This window comes from Lepidochelys kempii, chromosome 8 (assembly GCF_965140285.1).
Source record: "Lepidochelys kempii isolate rLepKem1 chromosome 8, rLepKem1.hap1, whole genome shotgun sequence".
Taxonomy (NCBI): domain Eukaryota; kingdom Metazoa; phylum Chordata; order Testudines; family Cheloniidae; genus Lepidochelys; species Lepidochelys kempii.
This window is the reverse complement of record NC_136387.1, coordinates 15,546,389-15,568,962: the sequence shown is the minus strand read 5'-3', so window position 1 is coordinate 15,568,962 and position 22,574 is coordinate 15,546,389. Positions and strand designations below refer to the sequence as shown.

The 22,574-nt window shown below is 42.1% G+C and overlaps 1 protein-coding gene across 2 annotated transcripts in view; it reads right to left on the bottom strand.

Annotated features, from left to right (window-relative positions):
* The window catches only part of RAD50 (RAD50 double strand break repair protein), a 39,620-nt gene extending 20,144 nt beyond the window's left edge, over positions 1 to 19,476 (bottom strand). Inside the window, exons 1-12 of one of the 2 annotated variants that reach the window (XM_073355655.2) lie at positions 19,365 to 19,476; positions 16,609 to 16,788; positions 15,781 to 15,864; positions 14,531 to 14,682; positions 13,516 to 13,701; positions 13,163 to 13,367; positions 9,237 to 9,365; positions 7,591 to 7,756; positions 4,529 to 4,722; positions 2,442 to 2,648; positions 1,390 to 1,572; positions 1,002 to 1,159 (exon numbers count right to left, since the gene is read on the bottom strand). In XM_073355655.2, the coding sequence (XP_073211756.1) occupies positions 1,002 to 1,159; positions 1,390 to 1,572; positions 2,442 to 2,648; positions 4,529 to 4,722; positions 7,591 to 7,756; positions 9,237 to 9,365; positions 13,163 to 13,367; positions 13,516 to 13,701; positions 14,531 to 14,682; positions 15,781 to 15,864; positions 16,609 to 16,737 (1,793 nt within the window). In that variant the 5' untranslated portion in view covers positions 16,738 to 16,788; positions 19,365 to 19,476. Of the gene's footprint in view, positions 1 to 1,001; positions 1,160 to 1,389; positions 1,573 to 2,441; positions 2,649 to 4,528; positions 4,723 to 7,590; positions 7,757 to 9,236; positions 9,366 to 13,162; positions 13,368 to 13,515; positions 13,702 to 14,530; positions 14,683 to 15,780; positions 15,865 to 16,608; positions 16,789 to 19,258; positions 19,279 to 19,364 lie in introns of those variants that run through there. The other variant, XM_073355657.1, reaches the window with a different exon arrangement.
* Positions 19,477 to 22,574: the final 3,098 nt, after the last annotated feature.

Genomic DNA, 22,574 nt, shown 5'->3' with positions numbered 1-22,574 from the left:
TTGCACTACAGTACTTGTATTAGGTGATTTGAAAAATACTATTTCTTTTGTTTTTTACAGTGCAAATAGTTGTAATAAAAAAATAAAGTGAGCACTGTACACTTTGTATTCTGTGTTATACTGATTTCAATTACATTTGAAAATGTAGAAAACATCCACAAATATTTAATAAATTTCAATTGGTATTCTATTGTCTAACAGTGCGATTAATCGTGGTTAACTTTTTTAATCACGATTAATTTTTTTGAGTTCATTCCATGAGTTAACTGCAATTAATTGACAGCCCTAATACTAACCCATTTTCTAAAAATATTTTGAACTGGCTTTTGGCTTAAGTATCCTTGTGAAAGGGGGCTAAGTTACATATGCAAAAATATATTTGTTAGAAATTCTAAAATTAGACTGCTTCCTAACAGTTATAAACAAAGTCCATTACAGAACGTACCTGGTACGTGGATATTTCCAATATAAAAAAAAAAATCAGACTTATATTATTGAATAAAACATTATTCTACAACCATAAGGGGATGAAACCCAAACCAAATTGTCATTCTATTCTTCAAGAAAAGTATATTTCTTGACTGATCATTATATTTCATGATTCTGAACTTTGCAGTATCATTGAGTCTCAAATCTTATAACCAGATCTATATGGAGTCTCATGAACTTCAACTGGATTCTGCAAGGGGGTCTGTCAATATGTATCCCACTGCAGGACTGGGGCCTCAATAATTTTACAAACTGAAATTATGGGCTTGATATAGAGATTCCTGGGTGAGGTTTTTTAGCCTGTGTTATGCAGAAGGTCAGACTAGATTAGCATAACGGTCCCTTCTGACCTTATATACGCATTAATTTTAAGATGCAACAAACAATAATAAATCAAACAAGACATATCTGTAGTAAGGTAACAGAAACAATGGATTAAAATCTCCATCTTCAAAATGAACTAACTTCAGAAATTAAATTCTGAAGCCAGAATCAAGCAAATGAATACTTACTTAAGTTGGGCAAGCTTGTCTCTTGTCTGATTAATCTCTCTAGTTTTAGCATGAAGCCAATCTTCAAGCTGTTTTTTGTTAGGAAAATATCCCAGCAATGAGGTCAATTCATCAATATGTCTAGATTTTATTTTTCTGATCTGCTCCTCTTTGTCCACCTTGGGGAACAAAATACACTTAAAATATACTTTTCTATATTCACAAACTGTTATTTTATTCAGTGTACTTATAAAGTTACATCTTTTTTCAAATGCACAATTTTTTATGCAATTAATGATGTAAGATTCTGATAAATAACTGCTCCTCATAAAGCCTCAATGAAAGATATTAACTTCATGTACATTTCTTAATAAGGAAGATACTAGGAAAATAAAAAAAAATACGCTACTTTGTCTTTCGTCAACATATCCATTTGAGTGATTGTCGTGGTATGCAAGTTTAGCTGTTCCATCTCTTGATCCAATTTCCGAAGGACCTTGTCCAGGTTTGCTTTCTCATTCTGAAGTTTATGTACCTCCAATTCAAGAGCTTCCACATTGCTGTTCTTCTCAGCCTTATCTAGTTCACATTCCTAAACAGAAAAATAAAATCAACCAAAGATTTATTTTTAAAATGTGATTTATAATTATGCCAATTCAAACAAGACTAATGAAGTCAGACTGATAATGAGACAAGAGGAAGGGATTTTCATTACTCAACAGTAATAACTCTGATGGATAAAGGAAGGACAATTACATGATCGGAAAGGACTCCAGACAGAAGGATGAAGGCTATGAAATGGGGCTGTAAGTAAGGGATGTAAAACAAAGAAAAGAGGACATGGATGTTAAGACTCCAAAAAGGTTGTACAGCCTCCCCAACTGCTCATCTACTACCCTGATGGATGCTAACGTAAGAAGAAAAATGAGTTTTCATTCCTCTGTTAAGGTGCTAGATAGATAGAATATGGCTTCAATGTGCCTCATCCACATCCTGTTCGGTCTTTGCTTTTTGGCATCCATTGAATGATAAAGTACACTTAAGAGTTTTACTTAAGGGAAAGACTATGTGGAGAAATTCCATGATGCATTAAATTCTTCAGCTATAAGCAAACAAGTACAAACATTTGGCTAAAAAGGCACAAGTAAGGAGGCAGCAATTAGACAACTTGCCTTTGAATAGGGATGGCTTGTTATAAGTTTATAACTGTGAAAATCATGGCACCATGTTCTTTTCAGGGTCCAAGAACAATCATGACTGATTCCAACAAGTAAAATCTAGGTTACTCTCAAAGAACATGATATAGATTTCACGGTTTTGGGGATGGCAGAGGTGATCAGGTTCTTTCATTATATCACTGCTGTCCGCATCTGCAATACTTGATGTGACCAAAAGCAACAAGACAACCAAATATGCTTTCTGGTGTGTATTTATTTAAATTATTCAAATAGAAAATCTTACAGCCTTGATGAGTTCCTGATCCAGTTCCAGAATCCTGTCTGAAGACTCCTCCAACTGATTCAGTTCATATTTCACATTCTTCAGTTCAAGCTGTTTGTTATTTTGAATGTCTGACTTCAGGTCAATGATTTTTTCCAGTCCAGTTTTCTTATCTCTTATTTCATCTATCTGTTTTTGTTTCATTGTTTCTTTTTCTGCAAATTCTCTCTGAACAAAGAAGCCATCCAAAACAGTTACTAAGCAATTATCTACAGCTGAATTATTTTATACAAAGCCCCCTACAGACTTTTTTCTATAAGTAGATCACTATGACCATATTGGCACCTGTCTAATGCAACACACTGAAATATTTTGGAACAGTAATAGAGCTGGTTGGAAATTTTCCACAAAAATGTTTTTCTGTTGGAAAATACCGAGTCGTTGAAATCAAATCATTTTGCAAGAAAGCGTTGATTTTGACAAATCTTTTGACAGACACCAGGCAGGTTTCCAACAAAAACTTGCCTGGTTTCCCACCAGCTCATCTACCCACTTCCCTCGCTTCTCAGCAGTTCACCTGGCAGAGAGCTTGGGAGCTGGGGATGCCTGAATGCCTGGGCAGCAAGCTTCTAAGCTGAGCAGCCCAAAGAACCATGTGTTTGGGGAGTCAGCCATCCTAGCAGGAGTCGGGCAGTCCTCTGAACAAACTGAAAAATTCCATTTCGATTCTCCTGATGTGGGACAAGTTTTTTTTCCAAAATTCAAAATTTTGCATAGGCAAGGAGGATTTTTTCCAGCCAATTCTAGACATTCATGTTAAGCAGAATATTATTTGTATTACCATACTACCTAACATAGGTGCTGACTCCGTGGGTGGGAAAAAAATGGTGGGTCCTAAGCAGCCCCCTATCAGCACTTCCCCCTCCCCCCGATCCTCCTGCCTGCCAGCAGGCCCCGCCAATCAGCACCTCCGCATCCCTCCCATCCACAGCAATCAGCTGTTTTGTGGCGTGCAGGAGGCTGGGGAGAGAGGGGAAAGGGGGCAGCCTTGGGGACGGAACAGGGGCAGGAAGAGGCGGGGCTGTGGCAATGATGGAAGGGGTGGAGTGGGGGTAGGGCCTGGGGCAGAGCCAGGGGTTAAGCACCCACCAGCACAATGAAAAGTTGGCGGCTGTGCTACCTACGAGCCCCAGTCATGGGTAAGAACACCACTGTGCTAGGCACAGTACAAACACAGAACAAAAAGATGGTGCCTTCCCCAGGGAACTTACAATCCAAGTATTAAATGTTTTTTCACTACATTAGAGCTTATGATAAGTTACACTGCGTGTAAATTTAAAAAAACAACAGCACCTGAACAATATAAGGTGTCCTTGCAAGGTCTTCCTGGCAGAAGCATCTTCTAATACCAAGCATACTCTAAAAACGGTTGACAACTGTGTGTATAATACTAGAATTGGAAAAATTGGAAAGAGTCCAGCGGAGGGCAAGAAAAATGATTAGGGGGCTGGAGCACATGACTTATGAGGAGAGGCTGAGGGAACTGGGATTATTTAGCCTTCAGAATAGAAGAAAAAGGGGAGATTTGATAGCTGCTTTCAACTACCTGAAATGGGGTTCCAAAGAGGATTGATCTAGGCTGTTCTCAGTGGTAGCAGATGACAGAACAAGGAGTAATGGTCTCAAGTTGCAGTGGGGGGTGGGGAGGGTTAGGTGGGATATTAGGAAAAACTTTTTCACTAGGAGGGTGGTGAAGCACTGGAATGGGTTACCTAGGGAGGTGGTGGAATCTCCTTCCTTAGAGATTTTTAAGGTCAGCCTTGACAAGGCCCTGGCTGGGGTGATTTAGTTGGGGATTGGTCCTACTTTGAGCAGGGGGCTGGACTAGATGACCTCCTAAGGTCCCTTCCAACCCTGATATTCTATTATTCTAATTGTGAGATAAGGATTAATGTAATGGTAATGTAGGTCCCTTGTGAACATTTGACTAGGAAATAAAGAACATGACTTCTGATGACTCTACTGCTATCAAGTCACATGCATCATGAAAACAGATATTATGAGAATTAATTATGAGAATGCATAAAGAAAGGTGACAAAAATCTTACCATTAACTGACTGGCAGTTTCTGCTTCTCTTTCTTGTCTCTCTTTCACAAGCTTGTGAAAACTGTTAATTTGCCTTTCATTAAAAGGTGTTCGTTCAAAACCATCTAATTCCAACAGTGCTGCCAAAGTCTGGATTAACGAATCCCTGGTTCGGATGTCCTGCTGGTGACGATCTGCTTGTAGCTGAAGACGACCTTCACATATATGTTTGTACACACATGCGCGCACACACACACAAAAAAAATAAGGTTCACATTTAGAAGTGTATACATCAAGAACATATGTTGCTTATATCTGATTATGTTCAATATGCAAATCACTTGGAAGGGATGTTTCTACTGAATTTTTTTAAATCGCATGCATCAATAACTGAATTTTAGCAGTTTCTATAGTTGAAGAGACTCTTAAAAAGTCTTTTTTTAAAGAAATATGTTTCATTTCTTATGTTACTGATGCCACTTTAGATTTATTAACACAAACAGTTTAGCTTACTTATCACTATTTATGCTAGCTATTTACTTTTGAACTTCCCTTAACTTGGACAACGAACATACGCTAATTAGGGTAACTTTTATTTTTAGTCAGGTCTGCTGTGCCCACATAGTTTCACACTAAAGGTGTGCTGCTAAACTGATTTTATCAGGGCCACTTTGTGTATGGATGCTAAAATAATTTAAACATGACTTTTATTGGTTTAGCCTTCATTGGTAAATTGACAGAAACAAGCTACAAAATACAACCAGGTTTAAATCAACGCAGGTATGCCCACACAGTGGGTTGCAACAGTTTACCTAAATTGTTTTTTTAACTGATTTATGTTAAACCAATGTAACTTCTGTATACAAACAAGTCCTAAGGGGGAGAAAACCAAACAACAATCCAAAAACAAACAAGAAACCCAACTCACTTCTGTTGGAAAATTTATTTTTACCTACTATTGTTTCAAGTAACTTATATGATTTCTAGAACTGACAGACATTAGAGAAATTTTTTTCCCCTGTTTTTTACTTTGTACATCTCACAGCATTTTGTCACTTCCCCCCCATGTAGTCAATAAGGCTGAACCTGTCAACTGAGTTCAGTGGGACTATCCTCATTTACTTGTGAGTGTGTTTGCAGCATTGAACCTTTACTCAGTTTTCACAGTCTGTGTGGGCCTTTTACACAGCAGCAGGGGAGAATTCCCTTCCACTTCCAATTTTTTAAAATAGGAAAATGTAATTGCTGTGATCCCAGGAAAGTGGGATGTCTGTCTCGTGCAGTATTCAAAACAACATTTAACTTTTCTTTTTTTAAAGACTAGATTTCAAGTCTCATGTTATTTTTCTAAAATAAATAAAAATATTAACTGACTTTTAAAAAATCATGAAAACACTTCTACAGTCTTGTAAATTCCTTTTTTAAAAAAGGACATTAAAATTGAATTTTGTGTCTAAACCAGGGGGTTCTCAAACTGGGGGTCGTGACTCATCAGGGGGTCACAAAATTATTACACGGGGGGATCAAAAGCTGGCAGCATCCAAAACCCCACTTCGCCTCCAGCATTTGTAATAGTGTTAAATGTAAAAAGAGGCTTGCTGTATGTAAGGGGTCACCAATACAAAAGTTTGAGAATCACTGATCTAAACTACCCAAAAATGCCCTTTTAAGGTCTATTGGCATTGCCGTTTTTCCCACATTTTGCAACATTTTATTATTCCCCTATTTTAGGCTCCATTTGTCTTCAACAAGACCTACATTTAGACTCCATGAAGGCAGAAGAGTTTGCACTAGTAAATCTTAACAGCAGATCACAGCTTTTACTTGCTTTGCAATGAAACAAGGCATTGGAGTTCTCAGTCTGTATTTTGTACAGATTTAAAAAAAAAACCCTAAAAGCAAAATGTTTTTCTTTGACCAATTCAACAAAAACCCATTTATTCTAATGCAGGAATGTTAGTAGGTGGGGCAAAGAAATGCAGTGGCAGATCAGCAGGAGATAAGCTGCCACCAATATTTAAGATAATTTTTTCTTTTCTAAGTGCCTATTTTGTGGCCTCAGTCATTCAAATTACGTAATTATGAAAATTGCACTAAAATTGCCAGCTCATATTAATTTCTTCTCTTTCTAAATCCACATAAAATTCAGTATATAGGTTTTAAAATTGTTTTAAGTAGAAAAGCAATAACCTCCCTCCATACCATGTGTATTAAGTTAATTTGTCCTTTTAAAGAATTTTGGTAATTGTCTGAATCAAGAACACAGGACCTAAGGGGTTAATTACCACAACACCAAGAAGGAATGTCCACCGTTTAAAGGTTATGCTCTTACTAACCTAGTAATCCTGTTCCATTTATAGTCCTTCCAAAGATCATTATTAACTATACTATCAAATATTGATATTATTATAACTGTAGTTATGACAACACTTTCTGTTTATAGATATTTTCGTAAAACTTGTAATTAATGTATGTATCTTGAAATAATTAATAAGCTATACAGAACATGATGCATGGTATTTAGGGATTTTTAAAGAAACCACATGAAATACAACTTGCCTGAAGTCAACCCTTTGGGTATGTATGGTGCACTCGCTTCCCTCCCAACAATTTTCTTGGCTAAAATCCATTAACTACAATTGGTGACAGATCTCAATTCCTCCAAACTGGAGGACTCATGCTAACGCAACCAGCTCACAGACCAAACATATGCTTTGTAAATTGTTAGACTGATGACTTCTTGGTGACCTAGAACAGAAATGCCCAAAATGGCTCCTTTTCCACAAAAAGTCCATAAATGAATGAGTGCATCAACGTCAACATTATTGATCAAAAGGGCACGTGTACAATTGAAATCCCATGGAGAAGACTAATGACCTTTTGGTTATCTCTGACAGTGAAGATCAAAGTCTCAAATTTGAACTTTGACCCCCTGTACTAAGCAGCCAATACTGAATAAGTATACCACATTTCAAGATTCTCATTGGCTCAAACATGGAAATTCTGTCACTCATCCTTTTACAAGTGTCTATATTATATTAGATAATTTCTGCATTATTTTTTTTTAAATTAGCCTATTATACCTTGTTCAACAAGTAATTCTGATTTCTCTCTGTTAAATCTCTGACACTCTTTGCTTGCTCTATCCAGCTCACGTTGACAGTCTGTTAATCTCCTTTCCTTCTCTTTTACTGTTCTCTGATGGTTCTGGTACATATCCCTTAGTTGGTCATCTGTTCCTTGAAAAACCTATGCAGTCAGAGTATACTGCAGTATTAAAAAGTTAGCTTTTTAAACTGATTTGTAACAAAATACTTTGCACATGCTTATAAACTATATAATACATTTTCCAAAGGTTAAACACAAAATAAAAAGATAAAATATTACCCGATTTGTAATTTTTACCATAAGACTACTCAAACTGCAGTGCTAAAAGGTATTTTGAGTTAGCTTTAATAAACTTCTTACTGCAGGAGTAAGCCACAAGAACTAAGTAAAATTATCTGGGTCCAATACAGGGATTCTCCTTTTTTCATATTGATAAAACAATATGATACATATTTTTTGTGATACATGCTCTTGGACAAATTCTTTCTAGTTGTCAAAATAATTTCAGATAATTAGCACAAACATAATAAAAGACCACTAACTTTTTCACTGGCTATTTTAAAGGGGAGAGAAAACAGGAATATTTGTGATGTTAATGAGAAGGGATGTCCTTGTACTTGTAGGTCAAGTTTGGGTTGCTCTGCTGTCCACTGCCAGTTAATGCCATTTACATATGGTCATGACAAGTCATTACTACTCTATAAAATTGCTCACCCCATTGTTCATCACACTGAGCAGTTCATTCTACTCTGTAGATCTTGGAGGGAAAGGTAATAATAACAGTTTTAATCCCCATCTCCCTACTAAATCAATAAAACACATCTTCATGACGTATTCTAACAGCTACTTGCTATATTTAAACCATTTATTTTAGGGGTCACTTTTGTTGATGGTGGCCACTCGTGGCTGTCTGGTTGCTCTTCACTCTGAGAGCCACAGCATACTGAAAATTCACTTTGTAATGTCGTAAATTGCTCAGAAATCATACATGCAGAATAATATTTATTGATATCTGTATTACTACCTAACTACATTATACAACAACCTATTGCATCTTGCCTGCTTGAAAACATCAACAATGCTGGTGACTGATAATAAAAACAGTACTGATTAGGAGGGTCAGCCACACTTAACTGCTTAATACTCTTAGCAAACTGTATATTTTAAAACCACAGCCACCACCTTTCATAGTTTCTTTGTACTTTTTTTTACTGAGTTTTTATAAACTTTGCCCCCGATCCAGAAAAACACTTAAGCATGTGAGTAGTCCCACTGAACTGAATGGGACTGTTTGTATTTTTAAGTGTTTTCCTGGACTGAGACTTTACTAGTGGGGGGATTTAAAAAAAAATAATATTTATTTATATATTTACTGAAGAATACTCCGTTGAGTACACTAAAAACATTCACACCTTTCTGTATTCAGTTTTACAACAATTGTGACCAAAAATGCTTGGAAAATAAAACCAACGGAACAAAACACTGTTCTGGCTATGGGTACACAAGTTTTGTAAAATTTATGGTTCATTCTATAGTAAATGTACTATTCATTCTGTAATACATGATTGCTTCTGATTTTTTAAGATGAAGGATGGTGACACACAGGATTTATAAAGCAAACCTTCTCCATCTTCTGTTGCAAATCTTGGTTATCTTTTTCCATCTGCCTTTTCCTGCTGTCCAGAGCTTTAATCTCATTGTCAAGTCTCACTACTTTTGCAAGATTCTGTTCAATTTCTGCGAGACGGTTCTGAAAGAAAAGAAAAGAAAAAAGAAAAGAAAAGAAAAGAAAAGAAAAGAAAAGAAAAGAAAAGAAAAGAAAAGAAAAAAAAAAAAAAAAAAAGAGAAGAGAGGATTGCTAAAGTAAATTGGCTTCACTACAGTTTATGGATTTTATAATCAAATTTTCTATTTAAATATATTGCATTTTAAAAATGGGTCATTTCCAGCACCTACAAGTTTATAAGGAGTTTTAGACACTAAGACAAGGGTTCTCAAATCTTTTCAGACCTTGCCCCACATGTTAATCAAGACATCATCTTGTGGATCACCTCCCCTTCCTGATTAGACAGCATCCCTGCAGCAACTACAGTCATTACTTAAATGGAAAAGTAATATTAACAAATTATTTGAAAGCTTATTCTTCAGAGAATTTCCCCCACCATTGATGATAACCTCAGTGATCAAGTGCTGGCACTCACCACCCACACTGAGAATGGCCTTCAGAACAGGCAGAAGACAGGTGCAGTATTCCTAGGCCTTACTGTTGAGTATGACATGATCTCGTATACAGGCCTATTATACAAACTGTCACAGGTCCCACTGAAGCAGGTTGTCATGGCTGTTGAACTGTTGTTGAGAAGTTGCTAATTTAAAATTTTGCTTGGACAAAAAAAATACATCCCAGCTCCTAGAGGTCCCAAAACAATGGTTTACCTTATAGCTCAATTTTAACACTAACACTTTTCAGTCTCTTCACAATGACCTTCCCAATACCACTGCCAAGCATTTTATCTATGTCATGACATCTGTCTGGTAGTACAGTACCAGGATTCCAGTCACCTAGAAGTGTTGAATGTTGACGTGAAAGAGATGGCCTACTATCGTAAAAGATGGAGACTTAAACCTAATACCAAAAAGACAGTTTCCAGCTCCTTCCATCTACACCACATAAAAGCCTACAAACTGCTCAACAGCCTCCTGAATGGACAAAGGCTGGACCATGACCCAAAGCCTGTATATCTAGCAGTTACACAGGGCTGTACACTGATTTTCAAGGAATACCTTTCCAAAACGATGCTGAAAATAAAGACAACAGCCTGATCAGCAAATCAGCTGGTTCTACCTGGGAAGCCAAAGCACAAACACTACTCCTGGAGGGGCGCAGAATTCATACTGTCTGCAGATTTCTTGACTCCCTCACAGAAAAATGTGGGAGCAAAAAAGTCTGTGGGGAACACACGTCCCTTCTGCGGCAGCCCAGGCGCGTCTGCTGGGAGAAGCCAGCAGATCATCGTGGAGGGGAAGGAGGGAGGCTGGGCTTGCGTGCATTCGGCAGAGACGTTATGGGGGTGGGACTGGGCAGGTGCCTGCATGCGAAAGAGTAAGAGAGACTCACTCTGTCCCTCTCGCTCACCGTTGCTGCGTCCTGGGCTTGGAGGTGTAGGGCTGTGCGAAGCAGGCTCTGTCCCTGAGGCAGAGCATAAATGTAACAACTAAGGGCTACTCTACACTGGCAGCGCTTTAATGTGGCTTGTGTGGTCACGGCAGAGCACTGGAAGAGAGCTCTCCTAGTGTTCTAAAAAAACCACCTCCACAACGGGTGTGGCTCCCAGCACTGGTGCACTGTCTACACTGGCGCTTTACAGCGCTGAAACTTGTTGTGCTGGGGGGGGGGGGGGGGGGGGGCGGAAGGGGAGGGGAGAGGGCGGCAAAGTTGCAGCACTGTAAATTGCCAGTGTAGACAAGCCCTAAGCAGGCAGGCTGCTAATGTTCCCATTGTTAGTTGATTGTTCCCATTCTTAGTCAATTAAGGCTCCTTTACCTTGCTAGAGTGGTGTAAAGGAGCCTTATAGAGTCCTCAGCTAGGAAGGAGTATGGGCTTTCTCGCTTTTCCTGTTCCAGAGAGGCACAATGAATGGGGTAAGGTTACAGCTCAGGATCTATTTTACTTTTCCATTTAAAAAAAATGCACAACAGTGATTAGCAAAACTGTATGACTTTCATGTGTGAAAGTGAACAATTTAAAGCAACATTCTATTTTACAGAACACCAAACACCAAAATAAAAGTAATGTAATTTAAATGAAAATCCAGGATTACAACTGGAATGCAGGGTATTGGTTACCAAGTATTTGTAATTTAACTTTCACGTGTTTAGGAAATACTGAACAGTTATTGTGATTTTTTCTGTATGATAGTTTAAATAAATTACCAAAATAAGTGAAACTGGTGTGATTATATTGCATTATTTTGACAAATAAAATATGCAGAATTTTACATTTTTTGGTGCAGAATTCCCCCAGGAGTAAAACACTAAGAAACCCTGGGCTTACCTTGTGCTATTCTGTAACGGAGTATTGCTCCCTGGTGTGTCTCATCTCACTTCACACAGGACTCCTAGACACTCAGCTGAATGAAACCATGCATATAACAAGCCCCATGAGACAACACTGTCCCTCCTGACTTCAGGCAACAAGTAGCCTTGCAGAATCTGCTCCCTAAGGTGCAAGACATTCCATATCTACCCATTTAAAGATTTGTTTAATCCACCAAGCCAACATCTCAGCTCATGGCACTGCGCTTGGACAATTCCCCTAAGGATCCTCAATATCACTCCCAGGTGGCATACTAGGGGGTAAGAACAAGCTTCAAACATAGCCAATGACTATCTTATAACACATCCAACAGTCCAGCCCTCTGGTTTTGACCTTCTACACCATCTTTGGATGAAGCTCAATCACTTTAGATGTGGAGTGATCAAATGTGCTGCTAATGACAATAAGTAGGCTTCTGTAACTCCCTCCTTTCCTGCTGTGGCCAGTTAGAATATGTAGGCCACATACTTACAGGCTGCACCCATCAGCAAGGGATACCTTGTTCCCTCATGGATATGTGTAAAAAAATAATGACCTCACCTATTGCATGGTTATCTAAGCATCTTAAACACACTTGACGTGACTGTCTATGTAGATGCAACACAATATAAAAGCAATGTATTTAATGTATTTTAACTTCTTTTAAAGATAGCTAACACTCAGTTCTCTGCATACCGTGGTTAAAAACTGCTGCACTAGGGTATCCCAGAAAAACATGCACAGTACTACTAATGGAAGAGTTACTGAGACAAGAATTGCTATAATTTATCTACATTGGTTGTAGCTATGGAATGTGTCATGACATCATGGGAAATACAGGCTCAAGGTATCATTTACTTAGAGGCAGGGAGAGGGTTTTGCACAGATGCTTTTCTACCCTGTGCTGACAGTATATTCAAGTACTAATATATTATTTGAGGGGAAGGTAATAGATATGAAAATATGCCACCCTGTGAAACTATGCAGGTTGTATAATCAATCTTCCAAAATCAGCTGTTGAGGTGCTTGAGTAAATATTGAAAATTGCATTTTCCCAAAAGTTTTGTAACTAAACCAGACAGCTTAAGAAAGGAAAGATACATGTTGCTTTCAAGATTTGGCCTGAAAATCTCCAAATGGATGTAAATTAATTTAAATATAAGAACAAATAAACTGGTCCAAGATGGTGTAAAGATAAGAACAGATCATTTCCACCACATCTTTGAATATAAATTCTACTCATACAATTTCATTATTTGTCATGATGAAAATGGCCTTAAGTTCTGCTCTGAATTTTATGGTTAAATGGCAAAAAAAATCCCCCTGATAATACAACATTAAACTGGAGAGATTTTAATCACAAAGAAGTCAGGAAATTCCCATAGCAAGCAACCTTTACTCTCTCTCCCCTAGTGAATATGTACAGTATTACAATAAAATCTTGAATTACATGATCATACAAATAAAATTACCTTTAGAGGATCAAGTCGATTCTCAATAGATTTTACATTTTCCTTAGAAGCAGCCAGTTGAGCTTCCCTATTACTAAGATGATCTTGAATTTCACGTGCTTTTTCTTTATTCTGTTTTAGATATTTCAGTTCAGTCTGACACTCTTTTACCCGCAAGCTTTGCTTCTGACGTACCTGACGAAGAGTTTCCAATGCTTTAATATACCTTTCAAAAAGAAAACCATGTGTAAATTTCAAATTCTATTGGCACATGCAGCTTTACGAATGAGCATTTTTAGTGAGCATTTAAACAATTATAATTAAATGGAAGGAGTACTTTACTGTAATTATGTTAGTTATGGAAAGAAGTAAACCTTGTTGCTGAGAAGATCTCATCAAATTTTTGTTTCAGGGCCCTTCCCTCACTTAAGGGCCAGTTGGATTCTTCTTGATGACAGAAAATGACATTGTTAATCACAGATTTGGAAACACCAAGAGCGCTGATCATCTCTCGGTCAATTTCTGCACACTTGGAACTGAGACTGACCTTTTCCCCATGCCTGTGTACATAGATTAAGAAAGTGCATAACAATAAGATGACTACTGGTTGCTGTACAGTTATGATTTTTTTCTAAAATAAATAACATTCTGTATAATTTCAACATTCTAACCCATCCTGTTTTGATGCTAAGTCACAAATAATTACTTTTACAATGGTAAATGTTTTTTGCCCCTCATTCTTCTCTCACTTTTTCCATTTTTAACCCTGAATACCTCATTTTCAACTAAATGGATTTTGATACAGCACTCCTTTGATTTCAAGCTATCTTTCTGTAACTTAATGTCATGTTAGCCATGTATATAGCACCAGTTTGCTAACTATGACTGCATAGCCAGCAGAGGGAGCAAAAAACATAGTGATCAGTGCAAAACAAATGATCTTTTTAAAAAAATGTCAGAGATGAGAGTCAAACAAACAGATAGGTACTTGGAATGAGTTGGAACGGAACTATTTCCCCACAAAATTACTTTAATTTACTTCTGCAGTGCCAACAGGACATAAAGTGAATGTAGTGCATAAACACCACCTTCAGAACTAAACTATCACTGAGTGACTTAGGCGCCTATGTCCATGGAAAACCAAAGAGACTTTGGCCATTTTGAAAGTTTTACCCATTAAATCTAGGGATTTCTTGTAACACATAAAACAAATAGACAATGCAGTGGGACTACATGTAACTTTTTGTTAGACTTAATTTAATCGGAAAGAATAGGTGAAGGTTTGAATGAATAAATTATCCACTTATCTCTTTTCTTACATGAAAAGATACAGACAAAGCAAATGGACACTCAAACTAAGAGGCAATGTTTAAAAAACCTACAACTTACTTTGTTCTGGTAATGATACCTTCAAGAGTTTTAAACTCTGTTTTCTTGCCTTTCTGAGTACAAACCATGGATCGCTGAACAGCTGTAAGCTCTCCATTAACATCACGAAACTGCAGTCGAATCTGAGCTCTGACATCTGTTTCATTAGCAACCTTTGGCAGGAAAAAAAATATGAAAACTTATTTAACAAAGAAAACTTTTGTGGTCATCCAAGCATCTGTTCCAAAGCCGTAAGTGAAATCTTGGCTCCACTGAAATCAATAGGAGTTTTGCTATTGACTTCAATGAGGCCAGGATTTCACTCAAAATCATTTTTTGGCCTAGAGGTTATCCAGGATTCTTATGCATACCTTGCACTTTAGCTATTCTTATATCCTAAAATGCAAACACTCCCCCACACCCATCTGATAAACAGTTATCATCAGAGGGCCTTCCCTTAAGTAAAAAGAACAGAAAAATAACCTCCTCCAAGTCAGACACCAAACATTCATTTCTGTCAATGGGACTACTCATAGTGTGCAAGTCATGGTAGGATCCGGGCCTAAATCATGCAGAGAGCAGATCTCTAATACTGTAGGTTAGCTCATATGCAACGTGTCCACATTATATTCCCATAAAATCTTATTTATTTAATATCAGTAACTGGGAAGGAATAGTCCATGTTCAAAACATTTTAGTTAAAACCATCCATTTACCAATACTGACTAAGAAAATACCAAATACCAAACAACTATTTGACAGACATTTTGTACCAAAAGACATTTTAAAAAGTGATCAGGTCACATGTTACCTATTCTTGTATAAGTATTTTCTGGGAACTAAAACTTATAAAACATAGCCAGAGAATAATGAAACAGATATTCTCACACTGAAACTAAATACTGTTGCAAACATGAATTTAGCATTTTTAAACAAGATTTAAACAATTTAACATCTTAGATGTTGTATATACACATGTGGAAATCTTTCATAAAGTAAATTAAAAGGTAAATTTAACTGCAAAACAATCTAGTTTGTAATGTTAAGATTGTGAGAAAAAAGACAACCAAGAAATTTAAGGTTGACAACTCATTTCTTGTAATTTCTCCCTCCCAACTTCAATCCATGCTTTTGTATTACATTAAAATGGGTGATTTAAATAATTAACTCTTATTGGATTCCCCCCATTTGTGGCACAATCCAATGTTCATTAAATATTTTGTCATATCTACTACCAGTTAGACATACAAGCTAGCCATCATGACTCCTACCTTTGGATCATGAACAAATGAGTGTCCTTTGGTGCCTGGAGGGAAATCTCCAGTGGAAATATATTTAAGGCATTCAATGATAGTCTACAAAAATGGAAATAAATAGGTATCAGTAATATCAATTTAGAGCAAGTAAAAAGCTGGACTAAAGAGGCAAGAGAGTAACTGTCTTTAAATACCTGAGAACCAAGAAAGGAGAAACATAATGGGATGAAATTAAGATAAGTGTTCTGAGTATTGGGAAAAACTTCAGGGCAATAGCTCTAATTACCTTGTGGAATAGACCTTCAGGTGGAGATATTCCAATCAATAGTGGATTAAAATTAGATTGGACAAAACACTAGTAAATGTACAATATGACATAATTCTGCATTGGCAAGGAGATCAATTAGATGATCTAATGCAGTTTCTCAACCTTTTGGATACCAGGGACTGGTTTGCTGCCTTCCTAAACTGTGTCAGGAAGTTCTCAGGGATTGGTGCTGGTCCACAGACTGACTGGTCATTGAGAAACACTAAACAGATCTTTCCCATCTCTAATTTATATGGTTCTAATACCTAGTGCATAAACAGGTATTTGTAAAACAACTAAGGCTCTGACCTTGCAATGAGCACCATGCAGGCAGAATCCTGTGCCTATGCAAAGCTCGTTGCAGAATGCAAGCCTGAAAGTGGAGCCCAAATTATGCAAGTGTCACAAAATGCGAACTGTTTAAGGTTTTATAATTTCATTAATTATAAATTCATATAAACAATCACTCTTGTTTGTATGAGTTTGTAATTATTTATAATGACATGAAGCCTGTTTGCACTGTACAAAAGTCTTACCGTTTTTCCTGCACCATTTGGCCCCACCAAAATGGTTAAAGGACTAAAGAAAGTGATAACTTGTTTGTCTTTGTCCTCTACCCCAAAACTCCTCACTCCAAGGATGCTCATCTTATCAATCTTAGACATTTCTGTAGAATATTCTTCTTTTCTGAATCCCAAAAATTAATTTTCAAAATCCTACAAAATAAACAGTTAAATTTCGTGATGATTTAGGTACCAAACATTATCCCATTCTCCCAAAAAATCTTGTACTATCAAAAAAAAGTATGTTATGTGTAATTTAAGAAAGCAGAGCAAAGATTCTTTGATAATGGTTGAAGGTGTGGATTACAGACACTCCTTTAAATTATTTTGTAATTAAAATCTTATTTTTGGTTTAGAGATTTTCTCTTTTACAGTGAAAAACCAAACAAAATATAGATTGGTAAGTTAAGAAACTTACCATTCTTTACTTATTCCCCATTACAACTAAACAACTATGGTCAGCCTAAAAATGTTTAACATTTCCTGAGTGTTTAGTAAAAGAAATATCCTGAATTAACTATAGTAAAAACTATAACTGAATTTTATGAGCTTTTGCTCAAAACGTGTCAATAAGAAAAAGTTATAGAAATTAACACTTTTTCTTGAAAAATTTCAAAATTTGCTGTTGCACTACAAACACAGTATCAAAACTCAAGCACATATGGACTGGCTTTCAGGTTTTTCTACAGTAATCTCCCTCCCCAACCCCCTTCCCCACAATCTAACATTTTAATTCACATAAGGTCCTACTGCTATAAGATGTTTTCATCTTTGATAGATTTACAGGCCTAGACCTACAATCATGCAGGCTGGCCCTGGCAGCCATATGGAGTTCACTGAAATCAGTGGAACTCAGTACAGGCAGCAGGGTCGCAGCCCATGTAGAGTAGCAGCCGTGTTAGTCTGTATCCGCAAAAAGAAAAGGAGTATTTGTGGCACCTTAGAGACTAATAAATTTATTTGAGCATAGGCTTTCGTGAGCTACAGATGGAGAGTAAAGGGATTATTGATAATGAACACAGAGAAAGGAGTTGTTGGATGAAACCAAGATGTGCATTTTAGTTGTTTGGCTATTATTTCATTAGGTGAGGCATGGAGCAGTTTGCCCTGTGCATCATTCCCTGTCAGTGATCACTGCAGCATGATATTTTTTGAGAATGAAAGGTTATTTCCCATGACAAGCAATTTACTGCAGCAACAGACGGGGAGTAGAAAAAAAGACATTTCTCAGCAATAACAGATCGCTCCTGATGCCACAGGTTATTATTATTCAATTCCACGATTATCTATACTACAGTAGCTGCTAGAAACCCCAACTAAAATCAGGGCTTCATTGTGCTAGGCACTGAAAAAACACATAGCGAGAAACAATTTTTGCTGCAACAGTTCTCAGTCTAGACAAGATAGATCAAATGTGAGGTGAAACTGCAGCACAGAAAAGTGAAGTGACTTGCCCAAGATCACAGTACAGTACAGGACAATGGTTGAGTCACACACAGGACATAGGTTTCCTCAAACCCAGTCCAATGCCGTATCCTCTAGAACGTTACTCTGGTGGGAGTGGGCACAGGAAATTTCCTGGAGATAGCAAGACACCAAAATAGTAGTGGGCGAAAGGAATTTCCCTAACATGGCACATTTCCACGGTGGGGGTGAAAATTTTCCAGCCATAGCAGATTAGGACACCGGCAGTGGGTGCAGGATATTTTGCCAAGATGGCAGATTACCAGGGTGAGTGGGGGCATTAGGCATTTTCCAGAGAAAGCAGGTTATCAGGGTAAGTGGGAGCACAATGCATTTTCCAGACATGGTACATTACCAGGATAGGAGTTGGTATGTGATATTTTCTACTGATGGTGAGTTGGGGAGGGGTAGGCACAGAGAATTTTCCAGGATGGCAGGTTAGTCGGTGGGGTAATTTCCAGGGATGCCAAGTTACCAAGGTGGGGGCTGACAGGGGGAATCTTCTAGGAATGGTGTGTTGGGAGCATAGTGGGGGGCACAGGACATGTTCCAGGGATGAGTTTCAGAGTAGCAGCTGTAGCTCACGAAAGCTTATGCTCAAATAAATTTGTTCATCTCTAAGGTGCCACAAGTCCTCCTTTTCTTTTTCTAGGGATGGTGGGTTAGAGGCATGGGCACAGGGCATTTCTGGAGATGGCAGGTTAGGGGGTGGGCATGGGGCATTTCCGGGGTGGCAGCTTGGGGGGTGGGCAAGGGACCTTTCTGGGGGTGGTGGGTTGGGAGTGGGCATAGGGCATTTCTAGGGGCAGGAGAGTGGGCATGGCGGGTTGGGAGGGGGCACGGGGCATTCCCGGGGTGGCAGGTTGGGGCTGGGCACGGGGCATTTCTTGGGATGGCAGGTGGGGACGGGGCATTCCCAGGGGGTAGCACGTTTTGGGGGGATGGACCCGGGTCATTTCCGGGGGGGAGATTGGTTTTAGGGGGTGGGCCCGGGGCATTTCCAAGGGTGGCTGGTTCCAGGGGGTGGGCCCGGGGCATTTCCAGGGGTGGCGGTGACCGGGGGCGGGGAGTCCAGAGCACCTTTCCAAACACATTATACCCCAGCCCGGCGCCTAGCTAGCGCCGTGGCGGGGGGCGGCCGCCCAACGCTCCCCTTCACCTGCCTTTCCCAGTGGCCCCCATTCCCTCAGGAAACAGCCGCAGCCCGGGTAGGGCACGGCGCCCCCCACAGCAGAGACCCCCGCCTGGCACGCGCCCCAGGTCACCTCACAACAGGCCGCAACGCCGCTCAGGCTGGTGATTGCCCGCCCTCTGACGCCCGGCCTCCAGCGCGAGCGAGCTCGGCCCCGCCCAATTCAAGAAGGGAGCCCGCCCAGCTGAGCTGCCTGTGTCCGGCCTGAGCGCGCGGCCTCCGCCCAGCTCTGTCCGGTCACGCGCCCCACAGAGCGGCCACCCGGGCCCGGTGCGAACGGTCGTGGCCAGGAGCCTAGCCAGGCACCAATGGTTCCCACACGGATCTCAGACCCTCTCCCACCTGCAACCCCGAAACTTACATCAGCCTCCAGTAGACCCACCGCAGACCCCGCGCATCTTCCCCATTCCCATCTCACCCCCCCACTCTACCCTCCTCACACCCCCGCATCTTCCCCATGCCCATCTCAACCCCCCCCCACTCTGCCCTCCTCACACCCCCCGCATCTTCCCCATGCCCATATCAACCCCCCCACTCTGCCCTCCTCACACCCCCCGCATCTTCCCCATGCCCATCTCAACCCCCCCACTCTACCCTCCTCACACCCCCGCATCTTCCCCATGCCCATCTCACCCCCCCACTCTACCCTCCTCACACCCCCGCATCTTCCCAATGCCCATCTCAACCCCCCCACTCTGCCCTCCTCACACCCCCCGCATCTTCCCCATTCCCATTTCAACCCCCCCACTCTACCCTCCTCACACCCCCGCATCTTCCCCATGCCCATCTCAACCCCCCCACTCTACCCTCCTCACACCCCCCGCATCTTCCCCAGGCCCATCTCAACCCCCCCACTCTACCCTCCTCACACCCCCGCATCTTCCCCATGCCCATCTCAACCCCCCACTCTACCCTCCTCACACCCCCGCATCTTCCCCATGCCCATCTCAACCCCCCCACTCTACCCTCCTCACACCCCCCGCATCTTCCCCATGCCCATCTCAACCCCCCCACTCTACCCTCCTCACACCCCCCGCATCTTCCCCATGCCCATCTCAACCCCCCCACTCTACCCTCCTCACACCCCCGCATCTTCCCCATTCCCATCTCACCCCCCCACTCTACCCTCCTCACACCCCCGCATCTTCCCCATGCCCATCTCAACCCCCCCACTCTACCCTCCTCACACCCCCGCATCTTCCCCATGCCCATCTCAACCCCCCCACTCTACCCTCCTCTCACCCCCGCATCTTCCCCATGCCCATCTCACCCCCCCACTCTACCCTCCTCACACCCCCGCATCTTCCCCATTCCCATCTCAACCCCCCACTCTACCCTCCTCACACCCCCGCATCTTCCCCATTCCCATCTCAACCCCCCCACTCTACCCTCCTCACACCCCCGCATCTTGCCCATGCCCATATCAACCCCCCCACTCTACCCTCCTCACACCCCCGCATCTTCCCCATGCCCATTTCAACCCCCCACTCTGCCCTCCTCACACCCCCGCATCTTCCCCATGCCCATCTCAACCCCCCACTCTACCCTCCTCACATCCCCGCATCTTCCCCATGCCCATATCAACGCCCCCACTCTGCCCTCCTCACACCCCCGCATCTTCCCCATGCCTATCTCAACGCCCCCACTCTGCCCTCCTCACACCCCCGCATCTTCCCCATGCCCATCTCAACCCCCCCACTCTGCCCTCCTCACACCCCCGCATCTTCCCCATGCCCATCTCAACCCCCCCACTCTACCCTCCTCACACCCCCGCGTCTTCCCCATGCCCATCTCAACCCCCCCACTCTACCCTCCTCACACCCCCGCTTCTTCCCCATTCCCATCTCAACCCCCCCACTCTACCCTCCTCACACCCCCGCATCTTCCCCATGCCCATCTCAACCCCCCCACTCTGCCCTCCTCACACCCCCGCATCTTCCCCGTACCCATCTCAACCCCCCCACTCTACCCTCCTCACACCCCCGCATCTTCCCCATGCCCATATCAACCCCCCACTCTACCCTCCTCACACCCCCGCATCTTCCCCATGCCCATATCAACGCCCCCACTCTGCCCTCCTTACACCCCCGCATCTTCCCTATGCCCATATCAACGCCCCCACTCTGCCCTCCTCACACCCCCGCATCTTCCCCATGCCCATCTCAACCCCCCCACTCTACCCTCCTCACACCCCCGCATCTTCCCCATGCCCATTTCAACCCCCCACTCTGCCCTCCTCACACCCCCGCATCTTCCCCATGCCCATCTCAACCCCCCCACTCTACCCTCCTCACACCCCCGCGTCTTCCCCATGCCCATCTCAACCCCCCCACGCTACCCTCCTCACACCCCCGCTTCTTCCCCATTCCCATCTCAACCCCCCCACTCTACCCTCCTCACACCCCCGCATCTTCCCCATGCCCATCTCAACCCCCCCACTCTGCCCTCCTCACACCCCCGCATCTTCCCCATACCCATCTCAACCCCCCCACTCTACCCTCCTCACACCCCCGCATCTTCCCCATGCCCATATCAACCCCCCACTCTACCCTCCTCACACCCCCGCATCTTCCCCATGCCCATATCAACGCCCCCACTCTGCCCTCCTTACACCCCCGCATCTTCCCTATGCCCATATCAACGCCCCCACTCTGCCCTCCTCACACCCCCGCATCTTCCCCATGCCCATCTCAACCCCCCCACTCTACCCTCCTCACACCCCCGCGTCTTCCCCATGCCATCTCAACCCCCCCACTCTACCCTCCTCACACCCCCGCTTCTTCCCCATTCCCATCTCAACCCCCCCACTCTACCCTCCTCACACCCCCGCATCTTCCCCATGCCCATCTCAACCCCCCCACTCTGCCCTCCTCACACCCCTGCATCTTCCCCATACCCATCTCAACCCCCCCACTCTACCCTCCTCACACCCCCGCATCTTCCCCATGCCCATATCAACCCCCCACTCTACCCTCCTCACACCCCCGCATCTTCCCCATGCCCATATCAACGCCCCCACTCTGCCCTCCTTACACCCCCGCATCTTCCCTATGCCCATATCAACGCCCCCACTCTGCCCTCCTCACACCCCCGCGTCTTCCCCATGCCCATATCAACCCCCCCACTCTACCCATCTCACACCCCCGCATCTTCCCCATGCCCATATCAACCCCCCCCACTCTACCCATCTCACACACCCCGCATCTTCCCCATGCCCATATCAACCCCCCACTCTACCCTCCTCACACCCCCGCATCTTCCCCATTCCCATCTCAACCCCCCC